General features: G+C 44.6%; 1 protein-coding gene across 7 annotated transcripts; it reads left to right on the forward strand.

Moving 5' to 3' along the window:
- The first annotated feature begins 244 nt into the window (after window positions 1–244).
- DPP8 (dipeptidyl peptidase 8) lies at window positions 245–27790 on the forward strand. 7 transcript variants are annotated; one of them, XM_062583436.1, is made up of 20 exons: window positions 245–305; window positions 2547–2816; window positions 4396–4508; window positions 5448–5621; window positions 6535–6703; window positions 7931–8041; window positions 8411–8539; window positions 10534–10595; window positions 11626–11726; window positions 12851–13028; window positions 13761–13920; window positions 15381–15460; window positions 16591–16743; window positions 17453–17588; window positions 18986–19131; window positions 20051–20197; window positions 20963–21115; window positions 23565–23707; window positions 24408–24519; window positions 25126–27790. In XM_062583436.1, exons 2-20 carry the CDS (start codon window positions 2558–2560, stop codon window positions 25246–25248), a joined length of 2649 nt encoding a protein of 882 aa, XP_062439420.1. In that variant the 5' UTR covers window positions 245–305; window positions 2547–2557; the 3' UTR covers window positions 25249–27790. The 7 variants fall into 7 exon arrangements, with proteins under 7 accessions (XP_062439420.1, XP_062439422.1, XP_062439423.1 ...); XM_062583437.1 differs by lacking the exon at window positions 245–305 and adding an exon at window positions 764–778; XM_062583438.1 differs by lacking the exon at window positions 25126–27790 and having other exon boundaries at window positions 20963–21099; window positions 24408–24495.

The following is a 27790-nucleotide window of genomic DNA, read 5'->3' on the forward strand; positions in this document are numbered from 1 at the left end:
GGGCTGGCACGTCCCGCGTCGGGTGCGCGCGGCGGGGCACGGAGCTCGCATGCCCCACGCCCCGTGTGCACGGCGGGGGCAAGGCGGGGGGAGTTGCAGGCCCCGCAGCCCTGTGCGCGGGAGCGACCGGGCGCCCCCGCGGTGCGCGGCGCGGCGGCTCCTCCCCGCCGGCAGGGGGCGCCCGCGCGGCGGCGGCGGCGCGCGCGAGCGAGCGAGCTGCGCGGCGGCCGCTCCTGGCGGAAGCGGAAGCGGAAGCGGCGGCGGCGCGGCCGGGCAGCGGCGCCGGGCAGCCGCCGCGGAGCGCTGTGAGTACCGGGGGCGGCGAGGCGAGGCCGGTCGGCCGCCCGCCCTGCGCCTCGGGGCCGGGAGGGCGCCGGGCCGCAAGGAAAGGCGGCGCCTCGGGGCGGCCGGGCCTGCGGCGGCGGCGGCCGAGGGGCCCCCCGGGCCGCCCCCCCCCCCCCCCTCCGGAGCGCGGCGGCAGCGCTGCGTCCTGCGGAGCTCCAGGCCTGGGGCCTCCCCGGGGCGGCTTTGCGGAAAAAACGCCGGCTTCTGGCTTCTCTTTGCTGGCACTAGGAGCGTGGGAATGACGTGCTTTAAGTGAGCTCCTGGGAGGCAGATCCTTGCGCTACCCTTGCTAACAACACCGTGCTGGGTGGCAGCTTTCACCTTGTTTGCTCATTAAAATTTACTGCTGTCCTTTTTTTTTTTTTTTCTTCCTTGGGAGCATGAGAAGTCGGTAAGGTTACAACATACCGACAGCTGGGGTGTGCGTGGGAAGGTAGACTTCTTTTCTTGGACATCTGCATGTTAGACGAGGGTTTTCTGGTTCATGTTTGAACTCTTATTCCAGTTTTACAGGGTTGTTTTCATTTTTGCTGCTTTTGTGTTGTAAATAGCTTGGACAGAAGAAATCAGTGTGTTTGCTGGGTTTGCATTTGTAAAAATGGAACCAAACAGCACTTTTAATCCAAACTTGGCCTGCCTCGCTTTTAGCAGTTTGTGTTTGAAATGGGTTTGGTCCAGGTTGTCCAGAGTCTCTTTTCTCTTTTTGTGAAGCGACATCTCATCCTGTTGTGCAGAGCAGCAGGGGAGCCTGTCCAGCGGAGAGCTTTGTACTGAGTAGCCGTGCTGTCTAAGCACACGGCTGGAAATCCAGTGGTCCTGAAATGCCTATTTGCTGAATGGAAATGCTTGATTTGTTTTGTATTATGTTTGTGTCAAGATCTAGCTAAGTGTTCCTGGCCACTGAGCTCTGCACGCTGCTAGGGGACAGGCAGACCATCCCATTATATGTAAAGAGAAAATCCTTTTCTGGATTGACAGCCCTCAGTCCTTGGCCTCTCTGGTAAGGTGCTTTGTGGTGGGAGTTTATGGCTATTGGATTCAAATCCATGATTTGCAGCTGAAGGAGCGAGTTTCCCAATTGTCAGTCTTCTGGGCTGTTCTCAGATATATGTCATAAAACATGGCTAACTTCAGGAAGTAATAACTGCTGAAGGAACAACCTATTCAGGAGGAGAAGGCTTATGCTGTAGATAAATCAGTTTGGAAGATGCTTTCCTAATAGTGTCCCCTTTCCTTTGGTACCATGCTGTGTTTCTGGAAGACCCCCAGCCATATGGGTCCTGTAACTGCATCCCTGAGGGTGCCCCGCAGCCTTGTGCTGCATTTCAGAGAAGGGAAATGCCACACACTGAAGAATAACCCAGAGAGAGGGATGGCCGTAGTGCAGTTCAGCTTTCGCAAAGGAGCACCAGATAAAACACTCTGTGAGCACTGCACTTGTAAGCTTGCTGTGCTCCTGAATGGAAGTACAGCAGTGGCACTTACCTCCCACCTCGAGGGAGTGCTGCAAGCTGGAGGCTGACAGAGAGAGAACCGTTGTGTAATCTTGATTTAGCAGTGCTGTTGCGATTGGGCACAGAGTCAGTGTGCTCAGAAGCGGTGATCATTGCTGCTCAGGTCTTCAGAGCTTTGTTTGAAAGAAGACACAGACAAACCCAACAAATTGTGGAATAATGGGAATAAGGGCATGTGGTTGCCTAGGAGAGTTGTATATTGCCTAATGGTTTCAAATCAACTACTAACACTGTTTCCTCTCAGCAGTCAGTTGTCCCAGATCTCTCTACAGTCATAATCATCCTCCACTCTGATATCAGTGTGCCAAGGTGATATTCATGCTGTTCCCAGGGAAGAAGAGGGAAGCAGATAGGAGCTTAACAAATCTTAACCAGGAAGAGCTTATCTACTTCACAAATTGAAAAGAGAAGGAGTAGTTCTTATTTGGGGAGGTGAAAAGGCAAATGGCAATAAGTATATTTGGATCCATGAACTTCTTCACCTCATTCTGAAGGGCTGAATGTTGGCAGCCTGTTTTCCATAACAGAAAACTCTTTCCCAGCCCTTTTCCTGCTGGCAGATTTTTCCTCTTGAAAATAGTGGTTTTCTTACAATGTTTTTGCTGTACAGTGTTTTGGGAGTGTGAAGGGAATGTTTGCTGGGCTGCTGAAAGGCAGTGCTGACCCTCTGGTATTTTGTTCTTCCAGAAACATGCAACATGGCAGCAGCCATGGAAACTGAACAGCTGGGCCTTGAAATCTTTGAAACTGCGGGGCCTGAGGAGCAGGTGCAGAGAGAGGAGCAGCCCAAACTGGAACCTTTCTATGTAGAGAGACACTCCTGGAGCCAGCTTCGGAAACTGCTCACCGATACGCGGAAGTACCATGGCTATATGATGGCAAAAGCTCCTCATGACTTCACATTTGTGAAGAAAAATGACCCTGAAGGACCTCATTCAGATAGGATCTACTATCTGGGTAAGCTTACTGGGTCAGCCTGTGCCTTCATTAAACAGTCACTGCAGAGGGTGTTTGGATTTGACTGTTCTTGAGAACTGGACATATCTGGCACTTAACTTGCCATGGAGTTAATGCCAGGCAGGTCAAAAGTCATGATTGTAATGTGTAATTAAAACTTGTGATGTGATCTTCTACAGAAATGATGTGGTTGGAAAGGACCACTCTTAGGCTTTTTAGAACTGGAGAAAGAATTATGAAGTATCCTTTGGGGCATATTCCCAAGCTGAGAAGGATGTTTTACATTTGTTTGGGCTGTCTTCCCTCACTCCAAGAATGATATCACCTCTCCAAAAGCTGTGACGGTTTGGTCTCCTTTTTTCTTAATTATAAGTGGGTAGAACTTTTTTTTTTGTCCCTAAATATTTGCTTCCATAACAAGGATTATAAACCTAATTTTGAAAGTCCTCCATGCCTCAGCTGCCAAGGGAGTAGATTTTCCAGTGGTCCTATAGGTAGTGAATAGCAGTGCAGGGTGGGGACAGCTTACAGTGGAAATATTTTTCCTGGTATTTTTGGTCTTGATAATGAAGAAATTAATGTAATTCATCACTTTTGGCCTTCATTTCTCACATCTGCATTGTTTTTGCTAATTAGTGTTCACTTGGTAAATCTACATTTCTGATTTGCAGCTGTGCTTGAAGTGTTTTGGCACTGCGAATGGTACTGTGAGCAAACTTTTGGGTGGCTTTTTGGATCAAGCATTTTGGTAGATGAATGTTTTTGTCAAAAGCTGCCCTAGCTCAATGTAAGTCTGTGAAAAAGTGCATTTGGGGAAAAGCAGTGGCTGGATCCAAGGACTAGGAGCTAGAACCATGTTCTAGACCCATAGCTTGCTACTTTGATAATTCGTTTATGCTCAGATTTGTGATTCAGAGAGTCTCTGCAAATATTGTGCTGGGCAGTGACATAGTCACCCAGCTGTTGATCCGTCTCTGTTCCCCTCTTCTTGGAAAGGGGGTGATAGTCCTAGAATAGTAGTGAGTTCAAGCATATTGAGGGTGACCAGTAAAGGCTGGCAAGGCTGACCCCAGCTGGGATGAGCTCAGGTTTCCTCGGTGCCACTTCCTGAGTTAACGGTCAGACTTTACCTTCCCTAGTGCACATCTGGGTCTGTCCAGACTGATCCCCTTGTGCCTTGGCAGGAGTACTCAGAAATCTGAACAACATTGAAGGAAAGGAGGCGGAAAGGAGATGCGCTGTCTTTGAAACATGAACTGCATCATGCTGTAACCTAGCCAGGGGGATTAGTAGAAAGGCTCTTTTTGATTTTAAAAGCTTATAAAATAATAGGGCCACTGACATTCAAGAAGACATGGATATACTCAAGGCAGTGTGTGATAAGCCTGGCTGTAGTTCCTTGTTCTCTGCCTTCTCTGTGACTTGCATTTCTGTGAAGCAGGCTGAAGCGAGCCTGCAGTGCAGAGGCTCAATACTTCCTGCAGTAGGAAGCAACTGCTAAACTGTTCCTGGGCATCCTTTGAAAGAGTTTGGATTAACAGAGGACTAACCTCCTTTTTTCCCCTTGCTTTCGCAATAGCAATGTCTGGGGAGAACAGGGAGAACACGCTCTTCTACTCTGAAATTCCCAAAACCATAAACAAAGCTGCCATCCTGTTGCTTTCCTGGAAGCCTCTTTTGGATCTTTTTCCGGTGGGTTCTGATTTCTTTCTTGCTTCATAGCTGCATAGTACACACACAGGCTTTGTGGTTACACCTATAAGCCATCAATAAGGTTTGGAGTTTATGGTCTTAAATAGTTTCATGTTCTCCTGGTACTTAGCAGATTCTGCAGCCATCCCAAAACAAGCCAGCTTTCTCATCATTGTTTGAAGTTAAAGCCTTTGTGTGTCTGATTTCTCCTCTGCCTTGCAAGTGCTAATTTGCATTGAGTTCTGTGTTATGGGAGCCTGGGTATTGCTGTAGGAGCCAGTAGTCTCTGATAATCCATGTGCACTGTCTTGGACAGAGAAGTGATGAGTCCTCCCTGAGGACCTCTCAGTGGCTCTGTGACTCATGCTAGAGCAGAGCATATGTTTCCCACTCACTGGGGTGCGCATCCCCTCATCACCTCTGCGCGTAGCAAGCCTGCACCAGTCCCACCCCATGCAAGACAGCAGGTTGGAGGAGGCAGGACAAACCCCATCTGGAATTAGGTGTGTTGTTTCCCATGTTACTTCCTGTGGCTGTCAGCCAGACTTAAAATTCCTGATTTGCTCTCCTCCCACCAGGCTGGTCATAGTGTGTACTTGCAGAAGTTAGCAAAGACACTCCTGCTCGTTCTGGAAATAACAGGTCTTTAAATCTGATCTTATTTTTACCAACGTACATTGAAAATAATGCTGGCTTTGCTGAGGTAGAAGTGACTGACAGCTTTACAGTTGTGTGGGATCTGATTTGGGCCCCACACCTACAAATGCTGATAGCAGAGGTACAAGCAGGAGGGGGCTGCTGACTGCTGGCAGGATCCTGGAAGAGAAGGGTGTCTGCACAGCCATCTGCTCCTGGAGGCTTGGCATGCAGAGATGCTCTGACAGTAGAGTAGGAGGTGCAGGGTGGAGGTGTTAATTGTGCTTCTTTGCCTGTATTCAGGCTGTCCTGGACTATGGGATGTATTCCCGTGAAGAGGAATTGCTACGGGAGAGGAAGCGAATCGGTACCATTGGGATTGCCTCTTACGATTACCACCAAGAAAGCGGGACCTTTCTGTTTCAGGCTGGGAGTGGAATTTATCATGTGAAAGATGGAGGCCCTCATGGATTTACTGTGAGTACTCATCTCTCATCCTCTTTTACCACAGTACTGCTTTCCTCTGGCTGGAAACTCCTTTGGCTTGAAGTGAAGGCAAAGAGAGTGAGCATCAGGTATTGCTGCAATGGCATGGCAAGAAGCCTTGACAACCTTTGAAACAGGGAGGAGACGTCTCCTAAAGGGGCAGATTTCTGTGGTTGTAGAAACTCAGAAAGAGAATTCTAAGAGATGTCATAAAATATAGCAGCAAGGCAGCAATGCTGATAGCAAAGCAACATGGGCTTTGATGCACCATGCTCTTTCCTGTAGGCAGAAGTCACATCTGAAGCAGCTTTTGTTCACAAGCTGTGGTTTAGAGGTCACTGCTCAGCAGTCAGTGCTATATGTGTGTAATTCAGCTGTGTAACTTTCAGAAAGAGCAGCCTTTACTCTTTGCAGGTGCTGAAGCTAGACTTCAAAGCTGAAATCATTTCTCTTTATTTTAACAAGTGCCCGGTGTCTGTCTAACCCTGTTGTCAGGTAGAATTTACTGTATTCCAAGTTGCCTTTGGAGGACAACTATTGCATGTTCTGCCAGTTCATTTTTAGGATGTGGCTTTTAAGAGTATGCCAGGCTTCTCTAGGCAAACTACCTACTGATTTGTGGCTAGTCCTTATCACTGGTAGAAGAGGTTTTGGTGGGATCTGTGCAATTATAGTAGAAGCATAACTTGCCCTACAAAATATCTACATGGTATTTTCTGTTTGTAAATTGGGTTGGTTCCTCTCTTGTAAACCTGTTTATCTGAGATTCCTCCCTTGTAAATCGATGTGCTTGAAGTCAGTATGCACACCACAGTAGTCTTGGAGACCTTCTGAGAATCCATCTGTAAATGTCTATGTTTTATCATTGCTTAATTGTTCTTTTTTTCTGTTGTCTTTCAAACAGCAACAGCCCTTAAGACCCATTCTGGTGGAGACCAGTTGTCCAAATATCCGGATGGATCCCAAGCTTTGTCCAGCTGATCCAAATTGGATTGCATTTATTCATAGTAATGACATCTGGATATCTAATATAGAAACCAGAGAAGAAAGGAGGCTAACATTTGTGCACAATGGTAATGCATCTTGAATTAAAACCTGTATTTTTAATCTCCTCTGCACCTCCTCTGCACTTGCTGTTGCTAGACTGAATTCTGCAGTGGCTCTAGGGGTTCTTCTGAAATCTGGAGGAATGTCCAATATTTATTCCATCTTGGATTTGACCAAGATTGTCATATTCTCCATTTTTTTCTACTTCAAATATTGTGGGATGATTCTTTTCCATGTGTTATGGAATCTGGCAAAATGAATTACTTGTTGAATACATATTGAAGGCTCTTCTGAAACACAGCATGTTCCTTTTCACTGGAACGGCATCTTTTGTGTGGAAGAGCTGTGGGTGGAATAGAGCTGGAGGAGAGTTCCTGTCAGTTAAGTCAAGCTGCATGGCCTTTCGGAAATGATACAGATAATTGCTGAATAGCACTGTGATTTCTGCTAGTCCTTCACACTCAGTTAGTAACTTAGATCTTCCCTTCTGATCTCTCTCCGACTGTATTTAAGGCATGTATCCTGGAGGAAGGAAAATGGGAAATTGTGTTTAAAACATTTTCTAATAATCCATCACATTTTGTGTTTAAATCATATCTTGTATTTAAACTATGTAATTTAATTTTTAATTAGATTAAAGTTTTTGACACTTTCTAATAATGCTTAAGCTTATTTAAATGTTAGATATTAAAATATTATGTAAGTACATTAAAAATAAACTTTAGCAATGACTCCTTCTCAGATGATAATTATTTATGGCGTGCTGCTAAGTTACCTCCAGGGTAACAGGAAAAATATTGAAGCCCTATGGATATGTCATCATGTTGAGATGTTATGTAAGTCTGTTACTTTCAGTTTGTATAGTTGATAAAATGTTGATGTTTTCATTTTTCTGAATGTCGATATTTTCATTTTTAGTTATTCAAAAAGTTTTTTTTTCCTTTGATGCTTTTGGAAGTTGTAGTTCCAATTCACTGAGCTCAGGTAGAGAGAATTTTTTTTTCTTGGACTGGTGCATGGAAATAGAGAGACTAACTGGGTAGGAGTAAAAAGGGAGGATGGCTTTTCTTTCCTGAAGGAAGCCATGTCAAAGAGGATTAGATCCTTCCCAAATAAGTCAACCAAGCAGGGTGGAAGCAGAAAGCAAACTTATTGAAAAATCAGATTGATCATCATGCAGTTGTTCCCTGGGGGCTGAACTTGGGTTTAATTCTGCAGTGCACAGCTAACTAGTTCTTTTTTGTCTTGTTCAGAATTGGCTAATGTTGAGGAGGATCCAAAATCTGCTGGTGTGGCTACTTTTGTGCTGCAGGAGGAGTTTGACAGATACACTGGCTACTGGTGGAGCCCAAAGGCACAGCCAAGTAAGTGTGCTGAATCCAGTGTGTCTGACAGGCACAAGCAGTGGCCCCTGTGCTGTGTTGTCCAGTGCAGAGTTAAATTTTCTCTGTTACTTGCCTTTATGCAAGATAGGAACATGTGGCTCCTTTTGAACTGTTTGCAGTGGTGGTTGTTTTAGAGTGGCCTTCTGAGCACATATTACTGGAGGAAGAGACTTTTCTTCTCGTGGTGATAATGGGAGTTGTAGGAGTCTCAGGGTATTTTGCTTAACGAAACATGAATCACACATTTTGTTTAGTTTTCATCCTCTATCTGCTTGTGCTCCTTGGGAGAGTCTCGGTGCCTGCAATCGTTAGAGCTGTTCTGACCAGGAAGTGTTAATTCCTTTACAGCACTGAATGGGGGTAAAGTTCTTCGAATTCTTTATGAAGAAAATGATGAGTCAGAGGTGGAAATTATTCATGTCACATCACCCATGTTGGAGACGAGAAGAACAGATTCCTTTCGGTACCCCAAAACTGGTGAGACCCTGATGACCTTGCATATTTGTTTCTGGGAAATGTGTTTAATTGCATATGCCTTCTGGCAGTATCTCTCAGCCTACAGCTGAAGGTTGAATTGGCATCCAGGTGGAGCAAATGTGTTTAGGATAACTGCTGCTGTGGAGGTTAGATTCCATCACTCATGGCTGTGCTGATTTTCCAGCCATATGGTCAATAAGAACTCTTAGCCTGGGGGTCTCAGGAGCTGGCCAACTGCTGTCTCGGACCTTGGCGCAGAGACGTTGATTCTCATTACAGCCTTTTATCTTTGAGGAAATATGTGTAGAATGATGGCCTTTTTCTTTCTTGGAGGGCTTCTGTTTGGCTGCTGGCAATGCTCTGGTATTTTAGGTTTCGAAGGATTCTTGGTCCCCGTGATTGCTAAAGGAACTTTGAACTACAAATACTGCGTGCTTGCAGGCTACCAGGAAGCCCCCTGTTGTTTTCAAACAGTGAAAGACGGGGAGCCTTCAGCAGCAAAGCAGATGAGGGCAGACTTAAAGCAAATCAAGTGGAATCCCACTGGGAGCAGGGAAGCAGGACTGAGGCAGACCTGCTCAAGGCTGATTCACTGTGACGTGGATCAGCTTTATGGGGCAAGTGTGACCAGGCTGACCCTTGTTCTTGTGAGATTTCCCTGCTGTTTCGGTAGGGTATGTTGACCAGTTACCCAAGTGGTTTCACTCCATCTTTCCTCACTCTGAAATCTCCCCTCTCCTTTTTTTTTTAAGAGCGTGTTCGTTGTTTGGCTCTTCTTCCCTGGCTGCAGAATATATTTCAGATCTTACAGGTTTCCTGATCCACTGGGCAAAACAGAGTTCTGCTCATGACCCTAATTTTACTGCTTGTTTCAAGGAGCAAGAAAGGCTTAATGTTAGCCTGGGAACTGAGAGATAATTCCTCATTTTGAAGTGAGTTCTTTAGTTGTGTACACACAGATTTTTGAAGGTATTTTTGCTATAGCTCTGGTCAGTTTTCAGGTCTCAGCAATTTAGGAAAAGACTTCAAGCAAAGTCTAATAAATGCCTTCAAAAAATCAAGGTTTTAGTCTCTGGGCATCAGTTTCCAATCTGTACCACAGGGACAATAGCCCTTTTGTACAGGTTATGAGAGAATTTTGAGGTACTGTGTTACCAGGAGAAAGATAAATACTTAAATAGGCCAGCACTGTGGCCCAAGCCAAGTCATTTTGTCTCAGTGCATCAGTTTGCCTGTGTAAAAGGAGTTGATAAAGTGGGAGCACCTTGCAGCAGCACTGTGAATATTCAAAGTACACTGAAGGTGCCACATGTAGCTCCTTGTGGACTGACTGGCAGTGGCTTTAAGCCACCCTTGCTGTGGTGCAGGCACCAACATTTAGCACTGCAGGTGCTGTGCAGGAGGATGAACTGCTGCTTTGTGCAGGTTTTGTGTAAAGGGTTAATTTTGGATTTTCAGTGTTTACACAAACACATAGGTATCTTAACCTCACTAGTCATGGTACTAGGCTTTTAAGAATGCAGAAAGAAATGATCTTTGGTTGTCGATGACTTGCTTTAATTTTCAAAGTTGCTTATGAGCACTGGTTCACTTTTTATGCCCCACTTCAACAAATAACACTCAGACAGTAAACCAAAGCTTACTTTGCAATCCTGATTCCCCTTGAGTATTTACTTCCAGCTAGCACATTGCATCCTTTTACTGTAGGAGAAAAGATTGCTTGTGACTGTAGTGACTCTTGGTCATATCTGGTTGCAGGATTACATCCACTGAGTCTGCTTTGTGTTTGCAGGATTTTTCTTTTCTTTTTCTTTTTTTCCCCCTGCCTAGTTCCGTTCTCTCTCGCCCATGCAAGTAGGCTATTTGATCAAAGAGTGTTCTGCTATTTGCTTTTTCCAGTTGTGTATGAATACCACCACAGTGATCCACTGTTCAGATTTGCCCTCTTGGAAGCAAACAAACAATTGGTGCCTGACTGTTAAAATCTGTTATAGGTACAGCAAATCCAAAGGTCACTTTCAAGATATCTGAAGTGACAATCAACGCAGAGGGAAGAGTAAGTTTTATGTTATATTTGTTTCCTAAATAAATTTAACATCTGTCACTCTTTTTGTAAAATTTTTCTCCCATTTCAGTACAAGCCAACTTTTTTGGGTGTGTTAGCTGAATGACTTTTTTTGGATGTAGCTCTGTGAACTCTTGGCTCATTCCCATGCAGGTAGTTCATGTCTGTGTATATAGCAACACTACGTAAGGGTATCTTTTCCTTCCTCTGGTTTATGAACTCAGCTGCAGAGCACAGTATTTTAGATGTGGGTGGCTACACTTTTTTCTGTGGCAAACTTCTTGGTTGGCTGCAGATGGTTGGAGAAGTTGATTGCAAAGAGAATGTATCATCTTACAAAGGCATGAGCATACACAGAAAGATGAACTTTGCTTTTACCCTTAGAATCTTTTAACGGATACAAAAGCTTGCAATAGCCCAGTCCAAGATCTCTGGATAGTTGGGAAATTAATCTTACCAAACAGATACAATACCAGCTAGAGAATAATAGGATCCTCTTTACTCTTGAGATACTTCAGCCATTGACACTTATCTGCTGAGGTAGCTACACTAACATCAGCTAGCAAAGGCAGACAAACCATTAGGACCCATAGGGTGCTGCTGTGGCTTGTCCCAAAACTGTTTATTGTGAGTTAGAACCATGTTGGTAACTGTCTGTCATACAGGATGTTTTTATCTGCAACAGCTGAACTCCTCACAAAATAGTTCAGTACAAATCCCCTCCCCTTTCTATCTTTACATGGGGAAACTGAGTGTTTAAGTGACTTGTCCAAGGCCAGTGATGGATCTGTGGACAGACTCCAGATTTTTCAAGTCTCTGCCTTACCTGTGCTGGTAACATGCAGTGTGCTGCTGTTGTAATGTCTGGCTACAGATGGGGTTGAATCTATGCTGAAAAGGCTGAACGATCTAATTGATTAAGCTGTACTGAAGTAGTCTTCTGTGGCCAGATTCTCATCGTGCATGAAAACTGATTGTGGGGGTTCATCTCAGTGTCACTGAATTGCTGCTTTGTCAACAGATTGCAGATGTTGTGGACAAAGAGCTAGTTCAGCCGTTCGAGATCCTCTTTGAAGGAGTAGAGTACATTGCTAGAGCTGGGTGGACGCCAGAAGGAAAATAGTGCGTATGTTAATCCTGTCTTCTGCTTAGAGGGGTTTGGGGCAAAATAGTTAGAAGTCAGATTGTAGTGGCTCTGTCTTTTCTTCTAGCTTAAGCCTGCTTTCATTTTTTCATTGCTACCAACTTGTTTGTGCAAAGGGGACAGTTTTTCCAAAACCAAAACAGAGTCCTCCTTGTCTCTGGTACCTGGCCCTACTGCTTTGGTATTGGGCACTCACAGGCGTTGATGTATGTGTCCTCTCAACATCCCTGTGAGAGAGAGTGCAGTGCTGTTATCCCCATTTTACAGATGGGGAACTGAAGCCCAGAGAGGCTAAGTGACTTGCCATGGTCACACAGGAAGTCTGTGACTGAGGAGAGAAATGAGCCAGGTCCCCCAGGCCCTAGGCTAGCGCCCTAACCACTGGACCATCCTTGCTGACCAGACTTACTGATCAGAAAACCTTCTGTAAGTGCTACTTACATTTGCATGTCATTTTTAACCCTGTAGATGATGTAGTACAGTGTTTCTAACTCATCAGAAGCTGTTCCAGAACTGCACTTCCCCAGTTCTTGAATCTAAAGCTGACTTTCACTTCTTCCCCCCCCCCCCCCCCCGCCACCAAATGTGCAAGAAATGAAGGGACACATTTGTTCCTTATTCTTACTTTTTGCAGGATAATTATTAGAGCTACTTGTAAAGTCATCAGAACTATGGCAGGGTCTGCTGCCAGGTCATTTAGGTGCCAATATTATTCTCTGCCAGGTGTAGATTTAAAACATTAGTATTTCACAAGCATCCAGAAATTGTAATTGAAAATTTTCTGCTTCATTATTGCCTCTGATTTTTTTCTCTTCTCTTTTTCCTCTAAAGCACAATACAAATCTGAGTAAATAGAATTAATTAAACTTTTGAATCAGCAGTGCTTACATAATATAGAAATTAAGTGAAATAGACTTTTATACTATGGAACAAACTTGTTTTCATGGGTGAGATTTCACATGTGGCTTTGTGCTTAACTTGAAATTGAACATTCTTGACACCCTCAAAATTCCTAATGCTAATGGGTGTCTTTAAGACTTTCTCATGCATCTGATACTCATGGTTGCATATTGTTTTCTCTAATATCTGTCTCCCTCAACAGCATCTGGTCCATCTTATTGGATCGCTCCCAAACACGACTTCAGATAGTCTTGATCCCTCCTGCATTATTCATCCCTATAGAAGATGATGCAATGGAAAGACAGAAACTTATCGATGCGGTACCAGATTCTGTTACACCTTTCATTATTTATGAAGAAACAACGGACATCTGGATAAATGTAAGAATGTGAATTTCAACCTCTTCTAACAGTTTGCTCTTCAAGACCCTGTTTGTAGCACTTGAGTGAGATTAGGATTACTGTGCTGCCTAGAATAATGATCCCATTGTGCAAGGTTTTGTGCACATTCCCGGGGAAAAAAAATGCTCCCTGCTGTAAAGAGCTCATGGTATGTATAGTTCAAGCAGATCTGGGAAGTGTAAGCAGAGCAACTCGCTTGAGGCTGCAGTGATCAGCCAGAGTTAGGAACAGAAGCCAGGGCTCTGGCATTCAGGACAGCCCCTTGCCCTTGTTGGGTAACACCAGGGAGCTGGGAGATGACGTCAGCTTGCTTTTCCTTAAATAACCCTTTACTTCTGGGCTTCTACACAGTGCTGGACAGACGCTGAATCCTGGTTTCTCTGGGTGCCTGTCAAATGCTGTCTGTAGAGCTGGATTCGCCTCTGCCTCTAAGCAGGAGAGACAGGAGCAGAAAAACTGACTTAATTGTTTCTGTAGCAAGGCTTTAGAGTTAGACTAGTAAAGAGTCTGGAATCGTGCAGCATAGGAGGCTGCTGTCTGCGGGCACCTCCCGGATCACAAGGGTAATTGAGTCTCCCAGTAAGGTACTGTGCCCTGCACCTTGCTACCGTGAACTGTGTGTTGTTTGTATTGAGCAGTAAGAACTCACTATGCCTGACTTCAGTGCCAAAGTCCTGATGATGATGATAATCCACTGCTTTGTCTCCACAGATCCATGATATATTCCATGTTTTCCCTCAAGCCCATGAAGATGAAATAGAGTTCATTTTTGCCTCTGAGTGTAAAACGGGATTCCGGCACCTCTACAAAGTCACCTCCGTTTTGAAGGAGAGCAAGTATAAGCGGTCATGTGGAGGCCTCCCTGCTCCAAGTAACTGGAATTATTCTCTGCTTTAATTGGGCGTTTGCTGCCAACTAGTGAGGAAATAAGTGTCTTTTCAGGTGGCAAGAATCAGTCCCATTGGAAACTCCTACTGTTGTCCAGCATATCACGTCATTGTACAGTCATTCACCTTGAAAATGTACAGGGCTTATTTTGTAATCAACATGCTTCAGTTTTAACCCAGGTTCTTCCTTATTGACTAGAGGGAGAAGTTTCAGAAGATCAAAACAGAAATGAGTTCCCTGTGAATTCTGAAATATACTTAAATGGCTTTTTCCTTGTTAATGATGGGATTGTTTGTGTTGGCCTTGCTGGAGGTTAATCATTATATTAATAACGTGACTGTCTGATGTGCTGGGTCAAATATATCTAATAGACATGACAGTTCAAGACTTGACTTGGCAAGTAAAGCCAACAGAGTCTCTGTCAGCCTTTACAAACAGATTGTAGCAGAGAGGCTAACAGAGGCCATACTTTGACCACATTGTAAAAAGGTGCATAGAGAGCCTTCACCTCAGTGTTAGCCCCTTTAAAATGAACACAAGTGCTTGCCAGAAAAAACTGTGATATGACAACTATTCAGAGAGTTCCTATCTGCTGTTAAAAATATCGTAATGTTGCTGTATAGACAGAGATGTAAGTAGGAGAAAATTACTGACAGCTGTTGTAAGTGGAAATGCAGGAAGAATTGATTCTAGCAGAAAATTCAAGACTATGTGCTTCCAAGCTGCGGTCGAAGTTTGGCCTCAATCAGATATGCAGTATAGCTGTGTGCAAAGCTCCTGGAGCGGGTTCTAGACAGCGTGTGTTCTTTCGTTTACGGTTTCATGTTGTGATCCTTAATTTACTTGCTGTGTGTGGAAGGCACTTGCTGAGCTGTGCATACACAAAAAAATACACGTAATTTTACGAGAGGTCCTAGTTGCATACAACTGTGTTTTTCTCCAGAAAATATCCTGGGTGACTGGCTTTCTCTGAATGCATCCAACGTCTTTATTTCACAGAGAATGTTCTGAGGCAAATGAGTCCATTTTCTAAAAGAGAGCTGTTCTGCACCTCCATATCAAAATTCTCCAATTTTGATGCCTGAGATTCCCTTTCCACATTTTTCATATAAAACTTCTATTCCAGTGCATGTGATAGTGCTTTAAAAAAGAAAACAAGAGAAAACGAACCCCAGAAACACCCAAAATGCTGCCCAGGCCTCAGGTTGAGAGCATCTCTGAATCCTTTGACATGTGTTTTGCAGAATGTTGCCAGCTCTAAAATGCTCTTTGCAGCTGTGTAACAATATTTATGTGGTACACTGGCAGATATGTGGGTCTTTCGCAAAACCAGGCTGCTCTTTGGTCAAGTCTGGCAAAAAAGCTTGGAAGGAAGAAGTATAATTGTGACCATTTGTTGTGGGTAAAGTATAAATTTTCTGTTTGTCTGTGGGTTATTTACAGGTGATTTCAAATGCCCCATCAAAGAGGAGATAGCGATTACCAGTGGGGAATGGGAAGTGCTTGGCAGACATGGGTCCAACGTAAGTCTCTGCTCTTGCTGCGTGGACATCCTCAAAGCAACTCGCTCATGCTGGAGGACAGCACTGCGAGGAGATGGTCGCTAGGGCCCCACAAATCAGTACGTGTTGTATTAGCAAGGCACTGCTCCCTCAGAAAACTGGGCCCTACCACTCCCTTTTGTGCACATGAATCATATATTCTTTTTTTTGATCTATAGTGTGCTTTTATCCTTCCCTAACTCTGATTTACAACTCTGGATTGGAGACTCTGGTTTTAGCAGTGCAGGAAAGCAACTTAGACAACATTAGTTGGCTCTCTTTTCCTTTGTGTTCCTTCTTGACAAGAAGTTTTCCCCACTAAATTTCAGGCTTAAAGAGAAGGGAGCAAGAATTTTGTGAGGCGGCAGTGAGAAATTTCACATGTTACTTGAGCTGCAGGATGTCACGATAGTGTCCAGCTGCTATCCTGAGTCAAGTGACACTAAATTGAAATGATCAGCGTAAATCTTCCTTTTAGCCAGAATATGCAATGTTTGTATTTCACGAAGCTTGTGAGTTTGTACAAGGTGCTTGTTCTACGAGGGAAGGAATATTCCCCAAACTGCTAAGCTAGATGAATTCTTTGATCGTGTGAATGAGACGGCAATTCAAGAAGAACTTTTTGACTGTTGTTTAGATTTCAGAAAGGTCTTTGATAAAGTTATTCCTGAGTGGGTATTGGAACAGGGGTTAGGGGGATGAGGCGTGCAAGTTAGCCTGCATTTGAAACAGTGCTAGCTGTTCAAAAAGAAGGGTTATTTAACACAGCAGCAGTTTCCAGTCAGCTGCTGCCTTGGATTGGTTTCTATCATATGAGTCTCAGTGATTCGGGAAAGGATCTGAAGCGTAGGGAAGTGATAAAGCATTATTTAGCATAACAAATAGTGGAGACTGGGAAAAGTTGAGGACCTGAGTGAAAGAGCTGGACAAGAAGTTGGCAGGTGCAGCCCGTAACTGGTGGTGTTCTGGCCAGCCGGAAGGGTCATTTGACTTACCCCTGGCAGATTGCTGGACTGTAAATCAGCTTTACAGAACTGGAGGCGGGGGGAAGACTTGGGTATCATTTTGGCATTGACTCAATGTTGTGGTATGTGTACGTTTTGTTTTGACAGATCTATGTAGATGAAGCCAAAAAAATGGTATATTTTCAAGGCACAAAGGACTCACCTTTAGAGCATCACTTGTACGTCGTTAACTATGAGAATCCTGGAGAAGTAAAGCGGCTGACGGAACGGGGCTACTCTCATGCCTGCTGCGTCAGTCAGGTACCCGGTCTGTCTCTGCGGCCCAGCGTAGGCAGGGCTGCCCTGGGTGTGTTGGGGTTTATTGCCAAACTACTTCTTCATCAATCAGCAGACAAGGCAGTATTTAAATATAACAAAAGTAGATTTTACACTATGGTGTGTGCTCCTGTACCTTGTACAATGAATGTGTAGTCCCCTCTGGAAGCCAAATCTGTGCGCTCTGGGTTTCACCGCAGGTCCCCTCCAGCTTTGCTGATGATCTGCCAGTGCAGCTGCTCCTCAGCTCGCTTCATTTGGAAGAAGCTAGGCTGAAGTGACTATCTAAACCTGGCTCTTTTTGCCTGAAGTGAGCTAAAGAGAGATCAAGTGAGGAGACTAGCATGTGGCAGCCTTAGGAGGAGTCCCAAGGTTTAGGGGCAGCAACCTGTTCAGCTGGAGCAGCTTTACCCAGAAAAGGACAAGATGGAATATGGTCCTCATGCCACTGCTGGTTTTGCAGGTGTATTGTTCAGGACTAGCAGAAAACTGGGCTTTGGAGTGGTAATATCTGACTCTTGCTGAGGACTGCAGCTCCCTAGAATCTATCTGCTGTTATCAAAAGATCACAGGCTTCCTGGTTTAATTTGGTCCATGAACACCTGAGAGATCTAAATGCAGAAAAAAGATCACTTTTTTTTTTTGTGTGTGTCTGCACTGAAGAGTTCAAGGGTAATATTCTTTTTCTCCCAAGGACTGTGACATGTTCATCAGCAAGTACAGCAATCAGAAGAATCCACACTGTGTGTCGCTTTACCGGCTGACAGGACCTGAAGATGATGCAGCTCACAGGACAAAGGAATTTTGGGCAACCATTTTAGATTCAGCAGGTAACAGCACGGATAAGGAACTGGAGAAGGGTAGTTAGGGTCACAGGCTGAAAGATATCCCAGCGTGTGCTTGTTTTAGAGTTAATGTTCCTGGATGACTCGACTTGTCTGGAAACTCATGCTTGTGTGAGGAGTATTTGGAAGTACTAGAAAGGGAAAGAGTTTCTGGATTTGCATTAGTGTTTGTGCTGATATGTGATGGAAGGCTACATATGGTCATAGCTTTTATAGGTCTGCTCAAAAGTATCTGCACTGTATTAGCAACAACACATCCATCCTGTGTGAGCATTGCTCTAAAAATAAATGATTTTTAAGGCAGGGGAAATTCAGGCTTGAGGAAGGATTGACTGCTAATTTGGCAGGTGAGCTTCTAATTTCTTAAGCTTGTAGTGCTCAGAGTGCCTATTTAGCTTCTGGGCTGCCTAGCCATTTTCAGAGAAAGGGAGTGGTGTAGACTCTGTCCTGCTGCATGGCTGTTCCTTCAGAAACTGCCCTAACTTCCAGTGTTTCTCACTGGGAACCAGGAGCTTCTTTTGCAACATGAGTTATTGTTACTGTGGGAAGAGCTGTGCACTTTCTACCCTGCTTCCCCTCTCCCAATCCGATTCCTGGTGTAGAGAGCACTGTCAAAAAGTCTATTTTCCAAAAGCAAACCAGTCCTGGAGCAGAGAGGTTCTTCAGGCAGCCTTGTGCTCCCCTTACAGAAGGCACAGGCTCCTGAGTGAATGGACAGGAAGGAGTTTCTGTGGTAGCTCCTTGGACGTGGTCAGACAGGTGAAAGCCAGGCTCTGAGAGTGTTCAGAACCACCTCTGTCTGCAGCCAATAATGCCATGTACTGTCCCAGCCCATTGCTGCACAGGGGCAAGGGAGGCTTGCCTAAATGTCCTTCACTGGATCAGCAGAGATGCGATTTTAGCATCAGTTGTGCAGGAATAAGTCAGCTCACTTGCTCTGTGCTGGTTGCCTGTTACTGACTGCTTCTTGGCCTGTGGGAACGTATAGTTAAATAGCTGTGTGCTGTTGCTTGCCCATGCCTTTGTGAGACAGCTCTTAGGCTTTTATCTTTCCATCATCTTTCTGTCCCCTTTCATCCCACCTTCCCTAAGGCACATTTCAGCTCCTATCCTTTCCCTGTATTTATGCAGTGAGCCCTAAATGGGGTTGGGGAAGGATGGGACACCTGTAAGGGTTGTATCAGTGGAGGAACGGTCATGGTCATTCATAATACAAATGGGGTGAGGAAGGGGGGGACTGGGCTGGGAGAATTAATTCCCCTAGGACCAATGCATTCCCAGGAGCTGCATTACTGGGGATACATTGAGGGCAGTGATAGGGCTGGAATGCCCTATCCCTTCGTTCCATGTTAAACTGGGCTCTTTGCTTCCTCCTGCGGCAGGTCCCCTTCCTGACTACATCCCCCCAGAAATCTTCTCCTTTGAGAGCTCCTCAGGGTTTACGCTCTATGGGATGATGTACAAGCCTCACAATCTGCAGCCCAGAAAGAAGTACCCCACTGTGCTCTTTATCTATGGAGGGCCTCAGGTGAGTGCAGCACGTTTGTGAGTGGCAGGGGAGGCTGGTCTCAATCACTTCACTCTCAGCTCTCCTGTATGTGCAGCTCTTGGTCTGGGCTGTGGAAGGTGCATGGCATTTTGCTTGTTCGGCGATAAGCTGCTTGGCTGAAGGTATTGTAAGCGGTCATGATTCCCAGGGGATAGATCAGGGCACTGCCACTCATGAGAGAAAGAGAGAGACAGACAGAGAAATCATTCAGAGGACAAGTTTGGAGCAGATGGTTTGGAACTTGGAGGAAGGGGAGTGGGAATAGTCTCGGTTTCCTGTTCCATCTCCCCCTCATCTGTAGCGGCTCCTGCTCTTTGTTTCCACTCTCCCTGTGTGTTCCTGAGGGGAGCTCTCTGTTAGCCTCTACCATCACCAGTACATATTTAGGAGAGCTTGCTCCCCAGTTGATCCACTTTTGCTGGTAAATAGGACAGGGTGAGCCTCGAGCCCTATTTTGGTTCCCCAAATCTACTGCACCCTGCTGTGGTGCAAGGTAGCTGGAGTAAGACTAAGTGCAGATCCAGATTTTCTCCTGGGAAAGAACAGACAGTGGATAGCGGAGCTGCAGGTTTGGAGTTGGGGTGGGCAGTCAACTTCGTGCCCCAGGGGAATGGTGCCAGTGCACGTCCTGCAGAGGAGAGCTCGATTCAGCTTTTCGTATCTATGACACAAAATGACTTTTTAGACGGAGTGTGAGTAGTTGGTTTCATAGCAGACCACAAGCGGAGGGAGGGAATCCTATAGCAGAGAGGAAAGAGCTGAAAACTTTACATTATAAAAATGTATAAAACATTTAAAGGAAGGTAAATATACATAAAATCTTAAATTGGATTGACAGGTGACCTCTGGATTCTATTATGTATGCGGTGTGCATGACATTGCTCCTATTTTATTCCAGGTACAGCTTGTGAACAATCGGTTTAAAGGAATCAAATACTTCCGTTTGAACACCCTGGCATCTTTAGGCTACGTTGTTGTTGTCATTGATAACAGGGGGTCCTGCCACCGAGGGCTTAAGTTTGAAGGAGCCTTTAAATACAAAATGGTAAGCAGCACTGAGTCTGGCTTATTTTCAGCTAGAGATGGGAGTGAGTCCCAGCCTTGTTGGACAATCTAAGCTAAAGCGCTGATTTGGCACAGATGTGTGACACTGGCTAAGTTTGGGAGGTGAACTGCACATAGTTGAGCAATGTGGATTTGAGGGAGGAAAGTCACTTAATGGGGGAAAGATACAATGTCAGTGCTTGAGGTTGCAAACCACCTGCAGCTTGTCAGGCGCAAGACAAGATGGTTCATTAGGGGGTCTCAGACTTTTACAAGAGATGCTTTGCTGCTCACACAAAGCAGGATAGTTTCACCAGCAGCATGGTTACTACTTAGGGTAGTTCCTGTGTCAGGTAGGAGAGGATGGACATGTTTGGCCTTGCATACTGATGGGGGAAGCCTGTGCCCTGCTCCCCTGGCTTTGTAATGTAGCTCTCTGCATGTTGGAAATGGTATTCTGATGCATAGCACTGAAATTTGGCCTTGCTCTTGTACAGGAAATTGCCTTAGGCTGAGAAATTCTTACTCTTCCCCAAGTAAGGCGACAAACGAAGGGAAAGATAGTTGAGAGAGGTGTGTTAGTGCATATTTATTGCGTCTTACAACGGAAAGGGGTCATCTTTCTGTAATATGGCTAGCACAGTGGAGTGCTGGTGCTGCACAAGTAGAAATAACTAAGGTGACAAGCCGGTTAACTTCTGAAATCCTGAGAAATTAACTTTTGTCTAAAACTTAATAAAAAATGTCTTTTTCTCTCCCTTTTCAGGGGCAAATAGAAATTGATGACCAAGTGGAAGGGCTGCAGTATTTAGCATCCCAGTATGACTTCATTGATTTGGATCGAGTTGGCATTCATGGCTGGTCCTATGGAGGCTACCTTTCTCTAATGGCTTTAATGCAGAGGTCAGATATCTTCAGGGTATGTTCATACATTGAGTACTTATTGTGTGGTGCAGACAGAGTTTTTTCCTTAATCATGTAACCTCCCACGGGTGTTCCCTGCACAAGGACTTTTAAGCTTGCTCTAGACAAGTAAAGATGCAGTGCTCTGGCTGTTCTTGCTCAAGATGCTTCTGGTGGAGTCAGTTCAGGGGAAAGTTCCCTTTTCACTGTATGTTTTGTACACAGTATTTTTAATGAGGCTCACAGATTTTGGTGATCTCTTTGATACTTGACAGACAACGGATCAGATCTGAAAATCTGTTCACTCTTTCTGAAGCTATTGCTTGCTAATAAACCACAGTGTCTCTTGAAAACAGCCTTCAATGTGTCTTGCAAGAGCAGCGGTAAGATGATATGTGACCTTGGGCTATCTCCTCAGTCTCTCCACTTACGAGTTTCTGCCTGCAGCATGGAGATGAGCTGTTCTTCCTGCATAAACCTGTTATCAGTGTTGGGCTTTGAGAACTGTCTCACTGAGCATGTACTTGTGGCAGCTATGTGATTTAGTTTTTCAAATGGAGACAGAGATACCAGTACAGCCCTGATAATCAATGCTACTAGAGATGTCTTAGATCAGTAATTATTTAACTGCATTTGTGCAATTAAATACTGCTTTTCCCCACCTCTTCCCCCAAATTCACAATCCCCCTCCTCAGGAGTATGTGTTGTTCTTAAATATTTGTGTGCAACCATCCCAAAGAGTGTAGTGTGGTTGCACCATCCCTGAGCTTGTTTCTCCAAGCTCCAGATGAGCAGGAGACCTGATGTGAAGGTGCTGTGTTGTCCATGAGGCTTTCTGCATTAACCTGAGCAGGGTGCTTTTGCGCAGGACGTGCTTGCACCCAGGGGACATGGCATGCAAGAAGAGCAAGTGCACAGACAGGCTGATTTTACTGGAACATGTGCGAGTCTGTCCTTGGAGGCTGGGGTGAGGAGGAACAACCATTCATTATCAGTCCATTTGAGTGAACACAGGAGGATATTCCTTCTCTGGAAGGGTGTAAAACAGCTTTAAACTAGTTGACTATAGAGCTTGCACTTAACTGTGCTGACATAGCTAAACCAAGCTGAGGTCACGTATGCTGAAACTACTTCACATGGTCTCAGCTGTTGCTGCTTTGAGCCAGCTGAGCTCTTTGTGCTGTGAATTATGGAACTGATTCTGCTGAAAAACAACACTTCCTTCTCTTTTTCCTACCACCTTTCCTGTTCTCCTGCCTTGAGATGAGAGAGTGGTTTCTTTGCAGACTGATTTGTTCTCAGATCAAATTTGCCATGCTGAACAGCAGTGTGTCCTGGCACAGCCGGGAGGGTAACCTGGGGATGAGAGAGGTGCGAGGAGAGAGGTTCTTGTGATTACCTAACTTTAGAGCGCTATAGAAGATGATCAGACCTGATCAGATGATCGCTGCCAGGCAAGTCTCAGAGGTCTGGGTGGAGAAATGATAAGAGCTAAGTATTATATTTGGGATGGTTTTTTTTTCCTTTGTGGCTCCTCTTCCTTTATCCAAGTCCAAAGTGAATATTCCTGGGTGGTGTAATCCATTGCTTTTCTCAAGCAATGATTTTTAGGATTATTTAGTTTTAGGATTTTTTAGGATTATTACAGTTTTCACTTTCAAAAATACCTGGCTTGGGAAGTCTTTTTTTTTTTTCTTTCTTTCTTTTTTTTTGGTGGGGGGGGTGGTTTGGTTTGGTTTGGTTTTAGTTTTTGCAAACTTCTCTGCAAGATGGTGGTAGCTGTGAAAACGGAATTGCTGAGTCCTGGGTAGCTTTTGATCACAGTGTCTGTCAGGCATTTGGATCAACAAAGGTTTTGCAACCCAGAAGGCAGAGCACTGAGCATTTTGAATAAAATCCACTTCCCTCCAGCAGACCTTGCAAGCGATACGCTTAGTGTCACTTCTGATTTGTCCATAGGATCTTCTTACCTTGTAAAGACCCAAATTTCCCAAACAAGACCTGTTCCTACAAGGAAGGCTTTGCTGAGATTGCATCAGTTCTCCAGTGCTGCTAGAGCAGTTATTAGAGCACTTAAAAGTGCTGGTTGCAATTTGAGGACCACGGATGATCAGTCTTGCATCTGTCAGCGCTGACTTCCCCCTCTCCTCAGAACTGATGGAGCTTTACCAGAGTGGCACTTGCAGGCAGACTGGGGCAGTTTCTTTGTGGGTCCTCCGGGGGTACAAGTTTTCAGCACGTTTATCGTAGCCGAGTTCTGGTGATGTGTATGGACTGTGGGCGAGGGTTGCTGGTTGGTTTTCCTTTCTCCGCTGCAGACTGTGTGGGTTGTAAGGCGCGCTTCTTAGCACGCCTTGGGGAGTTGTTGTGCTGGGACAGGCGTGGGAGGGAGGGACATCCCCAGAGCAGTGGGCTTAGGCGTTGTCGCGTCCCGACCCGTGCTGAGAGCCCTGTTGACCTTGCAGGTCGCCATTGCTGGAGCACCAGTCACGCTGTGGATTTTCTATGACACCGGTTACACGGAGCGTTACATGGGCCACCCGGATCACAACGAGCAGGGCTATTACCTAGGATCGGTGGCCATGCAAGCTGAGAAGTTTCCTTCTGAGTGAGTTTGGTTCTGTCTCTTCCGTTCTACTTTCTTTGTCAGGAAGGTTCAAGCCCCACAGATACATTTTTATCTTCCTATTTCTGGCAATTAAATCCTGGAACCATGAATGGTAGTATTTAAAAAAAGCCAACCCCTCCCACCCCAAATTAATAGACTTGAATGAACATTTGCATAATTACAGGCCATTCCAAGTAATCCCTTTTATACTGGCTGTAATTAAAGACTATCTGTTATGCCTAAAGAAATGACAAATATATCTGCAATTATGTAATTAGGCCCTTAGAGCAGAATTAACTTGACAAAAATAGTTGGTCAGGATGCTTTTTGCATGCTCTAAAACTCTGTCAGCAGTGTTGTCTGCAGTGCAGGCTAAGAGCATGAGCTTTCTTGCCAAAGAGTTGGAAACCTGCAGTGATTCTGAGCAAACATTAAGCCATTGTATTGCCCAAACTAGGAAATGCTTCTGAGAATAAAGGAGATTTACAGATAAAAGCCTGATCATGATGCATATGCAGGAAGACTTGCAGAGAAGAAAAAAATTTGGAAACTGATTGCAGGCCCATCCAGGACAATATACAATACAGAACCATTCTTTTAAATGCAGATATTTTAAATGTTGAAGTTATCTGAAGAGATGTTTGTGGATTATGAAATGACTGGCACAGTGAATGTTCTGTTTGTCTCTTGCTTTTCTCAGACCAAACCGTTTGCTGCTGCTACATGGGTTCTTGGATGAGAATGTTCACTTTGCACACACTAGTATTTTGCTCAGCTTTTTAGTGAGAGCTGGGAAACCATACGACTTACAGGTAAGGCCAGAACTGGGATGTAAAAATGATGTGTTCTTCTTTGACTGAGGAGTCCAAAATTGGAGCTTGTAACATGGCTGTATTGGGGAACTTGGACTTCTAAATAAAACTGCAGTATTCATATATGTATTTAAATAAAAGATCTTATGAGTAAACCAAAAAAAATTTGTAGCCGATGAGCAGTTCAGAGCAGTTAAGGCTGCTCCCAAGTACAGCTGCAGTTTGGAGGCAGCAGAGCGGCGTTCACGCAGTGTGGAGCAGGCTTATGCCTTTAGTGAAGCCCTGCTGGCTCAGTCCCCACGCAGCCCGGGGGTCGCGCACCGTGCGGCAGACCTGAGTGCTGGTTTACTCGACGGCTCTGGACAGGATCTGCCTGCCTCTGCTCAGCCAGGCTGATTCCCTCTAACTCAGCCCTGGCAGGGTCAGAGGGTGGGTGCACCGGGTTGTCTCCGGGTTCAGATAACGGAGTAGAGGGTTTATTAGCTCAAGTGCAGATAGTTAATGCAGCGAGATTACGTGAGTATTTCGATTGTGGCTCAGGAGACTGTTTTAAATGTTGCTGCTTGCAACTTCTGTGGATGCTCATGACTTTGTTTTGTATTTTAGATCTACCCTCAGGAGAGACACAGTATCAGGGTACCCGAGTCGGGAGAGCACTATGAACTCCATCTACTGTATTATCTGCAAGAGAATCTGGGCTCTCACATTGCCACCCTGAAGGCAATGTAGCTGACCTGTGCCGGACTCTGCCACGCTGGCTGCTTAACCAAACGAGGGAAACAGGAAACTAGAGAAAATAGGATGGAACATTGCATTTTGGTGCCTGCCACACAAACACACACACACACACGTACACACATGGAAACACTTTTTTTTAAAGTAAATTTGGTGCCATACAGGAAACTAAAGTACAGTAACCTAGTAACTTTAAAACTTAAAATGTAAATAAAATCAAATGTCTGTGGTATAATGCCATGGGTGTTCTCTTGTGGGGAGCTGAAACTGAAAATGACACACTTGCACAGCACCTGATCTTCAGTTTTTAAAAGCATTGCGACCTAACTGATGTATTTTTACGGTGTGTTCCTGGTATCTTACTACATAATAATACCAGATGATTTACTCACTACATAACAAGAATTTACCTGAATGCTATCATATAGCTTTTATGCTTCTTTAAAGGGACGTGTCTGGCTTCTTAGAAGCTGGTCACAAGTTAGACACGCAGCCTGTCTAGATCTTAACTGTTTTTTAGAAAGAAACACTTTTAAGCTGCCTCCTAAAGAACTGAAATTTTGGATTCAATTCAGTTGATGCCAGGTTCTTTTCAATGATTTCTTCCCCCTCCAGGAAAAATCATACTGCTTTCCTTTTTAAAAAAATTTTTTTTTAGTAGCTTGATATCCTATCCTGACTGTACTTGATTTCACCTGGGGAAGTGGAAGTGAAAAGATATTTTACAGTGATGTGAGCAGAACAATCTTTTATTCTGAGAAGCAAGCTAATTAAGTCAGAGTTGAATCTTTGTAAATTTTAAAACAAGCTTAAAAGTGTACTCATTTCCCACAAACACTTTTCCCTAATGTTCATTCTGGAGCTGGTTTTGCAATACTGTTTTCTTACTGTCATGTCAACATGAGATAGGTATATGCATCCTATTACAGTTTTAAAATTTAATATTCTAATTGAAAGGTGTGCTGAGGACTTGGTGAAGGGAGACCTTATCAACACTACACGTGAGGCAATGTGAACTATTTCATTAAATTTCCTGCTTTGTTCTAGGAACTGTTTTGCCGGCTCATACTCCACTCTGTCTGTAGACTCCCCTGTTCCTGGGTCAGTTCTGTCACTTTTGTGTAGCATGATTATGATGCTGTATTTGAGAAACTCCTTCTGTATAGCTTAAGGTAACCCTGCTGAGCCTAAAGGACATGCAACCACTGTTGTCTTTTGCTAGTGAAATTTTGTCTAAGCAGCAGGCTTGGCTAAAGCATCATAAGTGTGTGAAGTCACTTTTAACTTAGAACAAGTCATTTAAAATAGAAATCCATAGCAAAAAGATTTTTTAACCCAAGTAATTCTCCCTTGGGACTTGCCTCTGAGACTCGTATAAGTTTTAATGGTTTTCTTAGAAACCTAAGAACTTCCTTTTCTTTCCATTTTGTAGTTGGAGAGAAGCTTAGCATGATTTTCTTTCCATCTTTTTAAAATCTGGAATCACTCTCAGTGTTTACGCTCTTAGTACTCCACATGCTGTAGCCTTGTATTTTCCTCGCTTTTGTGTTGTTCAGCTTGACCCTGGAAGTCTGGGGTTTAACGCAGTCCGGTTGTACCGTCACAGACCGCAGCGTTTCTCGGTCGCGCTGCTGGGCCCGCGCACCAACGCGATTGGAGCTGGTGCCGTTCGGCAGCTGCAGAGCCTGCGCGCGAGGGAGCAGCGTCCCCGCCTGGGCCCGGGCGGAGGGTAACCACAGCGGACGGGCGGGCAGCGCGGCTTGCGCCCGCGGCGGGGTGCGCGGCTTGGGCTGCGTTCGCGTTCGAAGGCCGCCGTGAGTTTTAAGCAGGTCGGTGATGGCTAAAACACCGTTAGCTGGTTACTGACACGTGTCCGGTTTTGGTGTTTGGAAAGGGCACGGCAGGGAAGGAGCCCGGGCTCCTGTAAAGTCGTCTCTTCGCTGAGCAGTTAGTCGTGACCCAGGCGGGAATTCAGCATCCATGGAGCGTGCTGGAGTTGTTACGGAGGGACGAACAGCCCGCTGCCGCCCTCGAACAGCAGCACGGCAGGGAGTCCAGACAAATACAAGCTGTTACTGTGGAATTCCATTTTGTTCCTTATTTGTTTATGCTGTATTATATATACATATATCTATATCTGTTCATATATACATATATGTATAAAATTACACATGGATAGCATCACCTTTTCCAAGGTTGTTTATATTTTGTTCAATATTAAATTAACTTGCTTTTCGGTGTTCTTGTTCTTTTTCTAAAGGTGATTACCCTTGAATGTAAATGTATATGATTTTTAAAACAAAACTGATCCTTTGGTTTAAGAAACAACAAAAATGGCCTTCACCAAACAGTGCTTTTTTGGCAACTGAAGAACTAAATGTTATGCTAGTAATCCAGCCTGGAGTTTGATTTAGCGCAGGATGTGATATAAGTGCTGACATAACTTCTTAATAATGCATCCTTTCTTTGTTTTAAATATATATCAAGAAGCTATTAAAGTACAAAGTACTGCGAGTACTCTATTTTGCAACATAAA

This window comes from Rhea pennata, chromosome 10 (assembly GCF_028389875.1).
Source record: "Rhea pennata isolate bPtePen1 chromosome 10, bPtePen1.pri, whole genome shotgun sequence".
NCBI classification, from domain to species: Eukaryota; Metazoa; Chordata; class Aves; order Rheiformes; family Rheidae; genus Rhea; species Rhea pennata.

Coding starts and splice junctions, on each gene's coding strand:
- DPP8 (XM_062583436.1), top strand. CDS start 2,558: ATGGCAGCAGCCATGGAAACTGAACAGCTGGGCCTTGAAATCTTTGAA. Junction 19,132..20,050: donor TTATCTATGGAGGGCCTCAG/GTGAGTGCAGCA, acceptor ATTTTATTCCAG/GTACAGCTTGTGAACAATCG. Junction 24,520..25,125: donor GGAAACCATACGACTTACAG/GTAAGGCCAGAA, acceptor TTTGTATTTTAG/ATCTACCCTCAGGAGAGACA.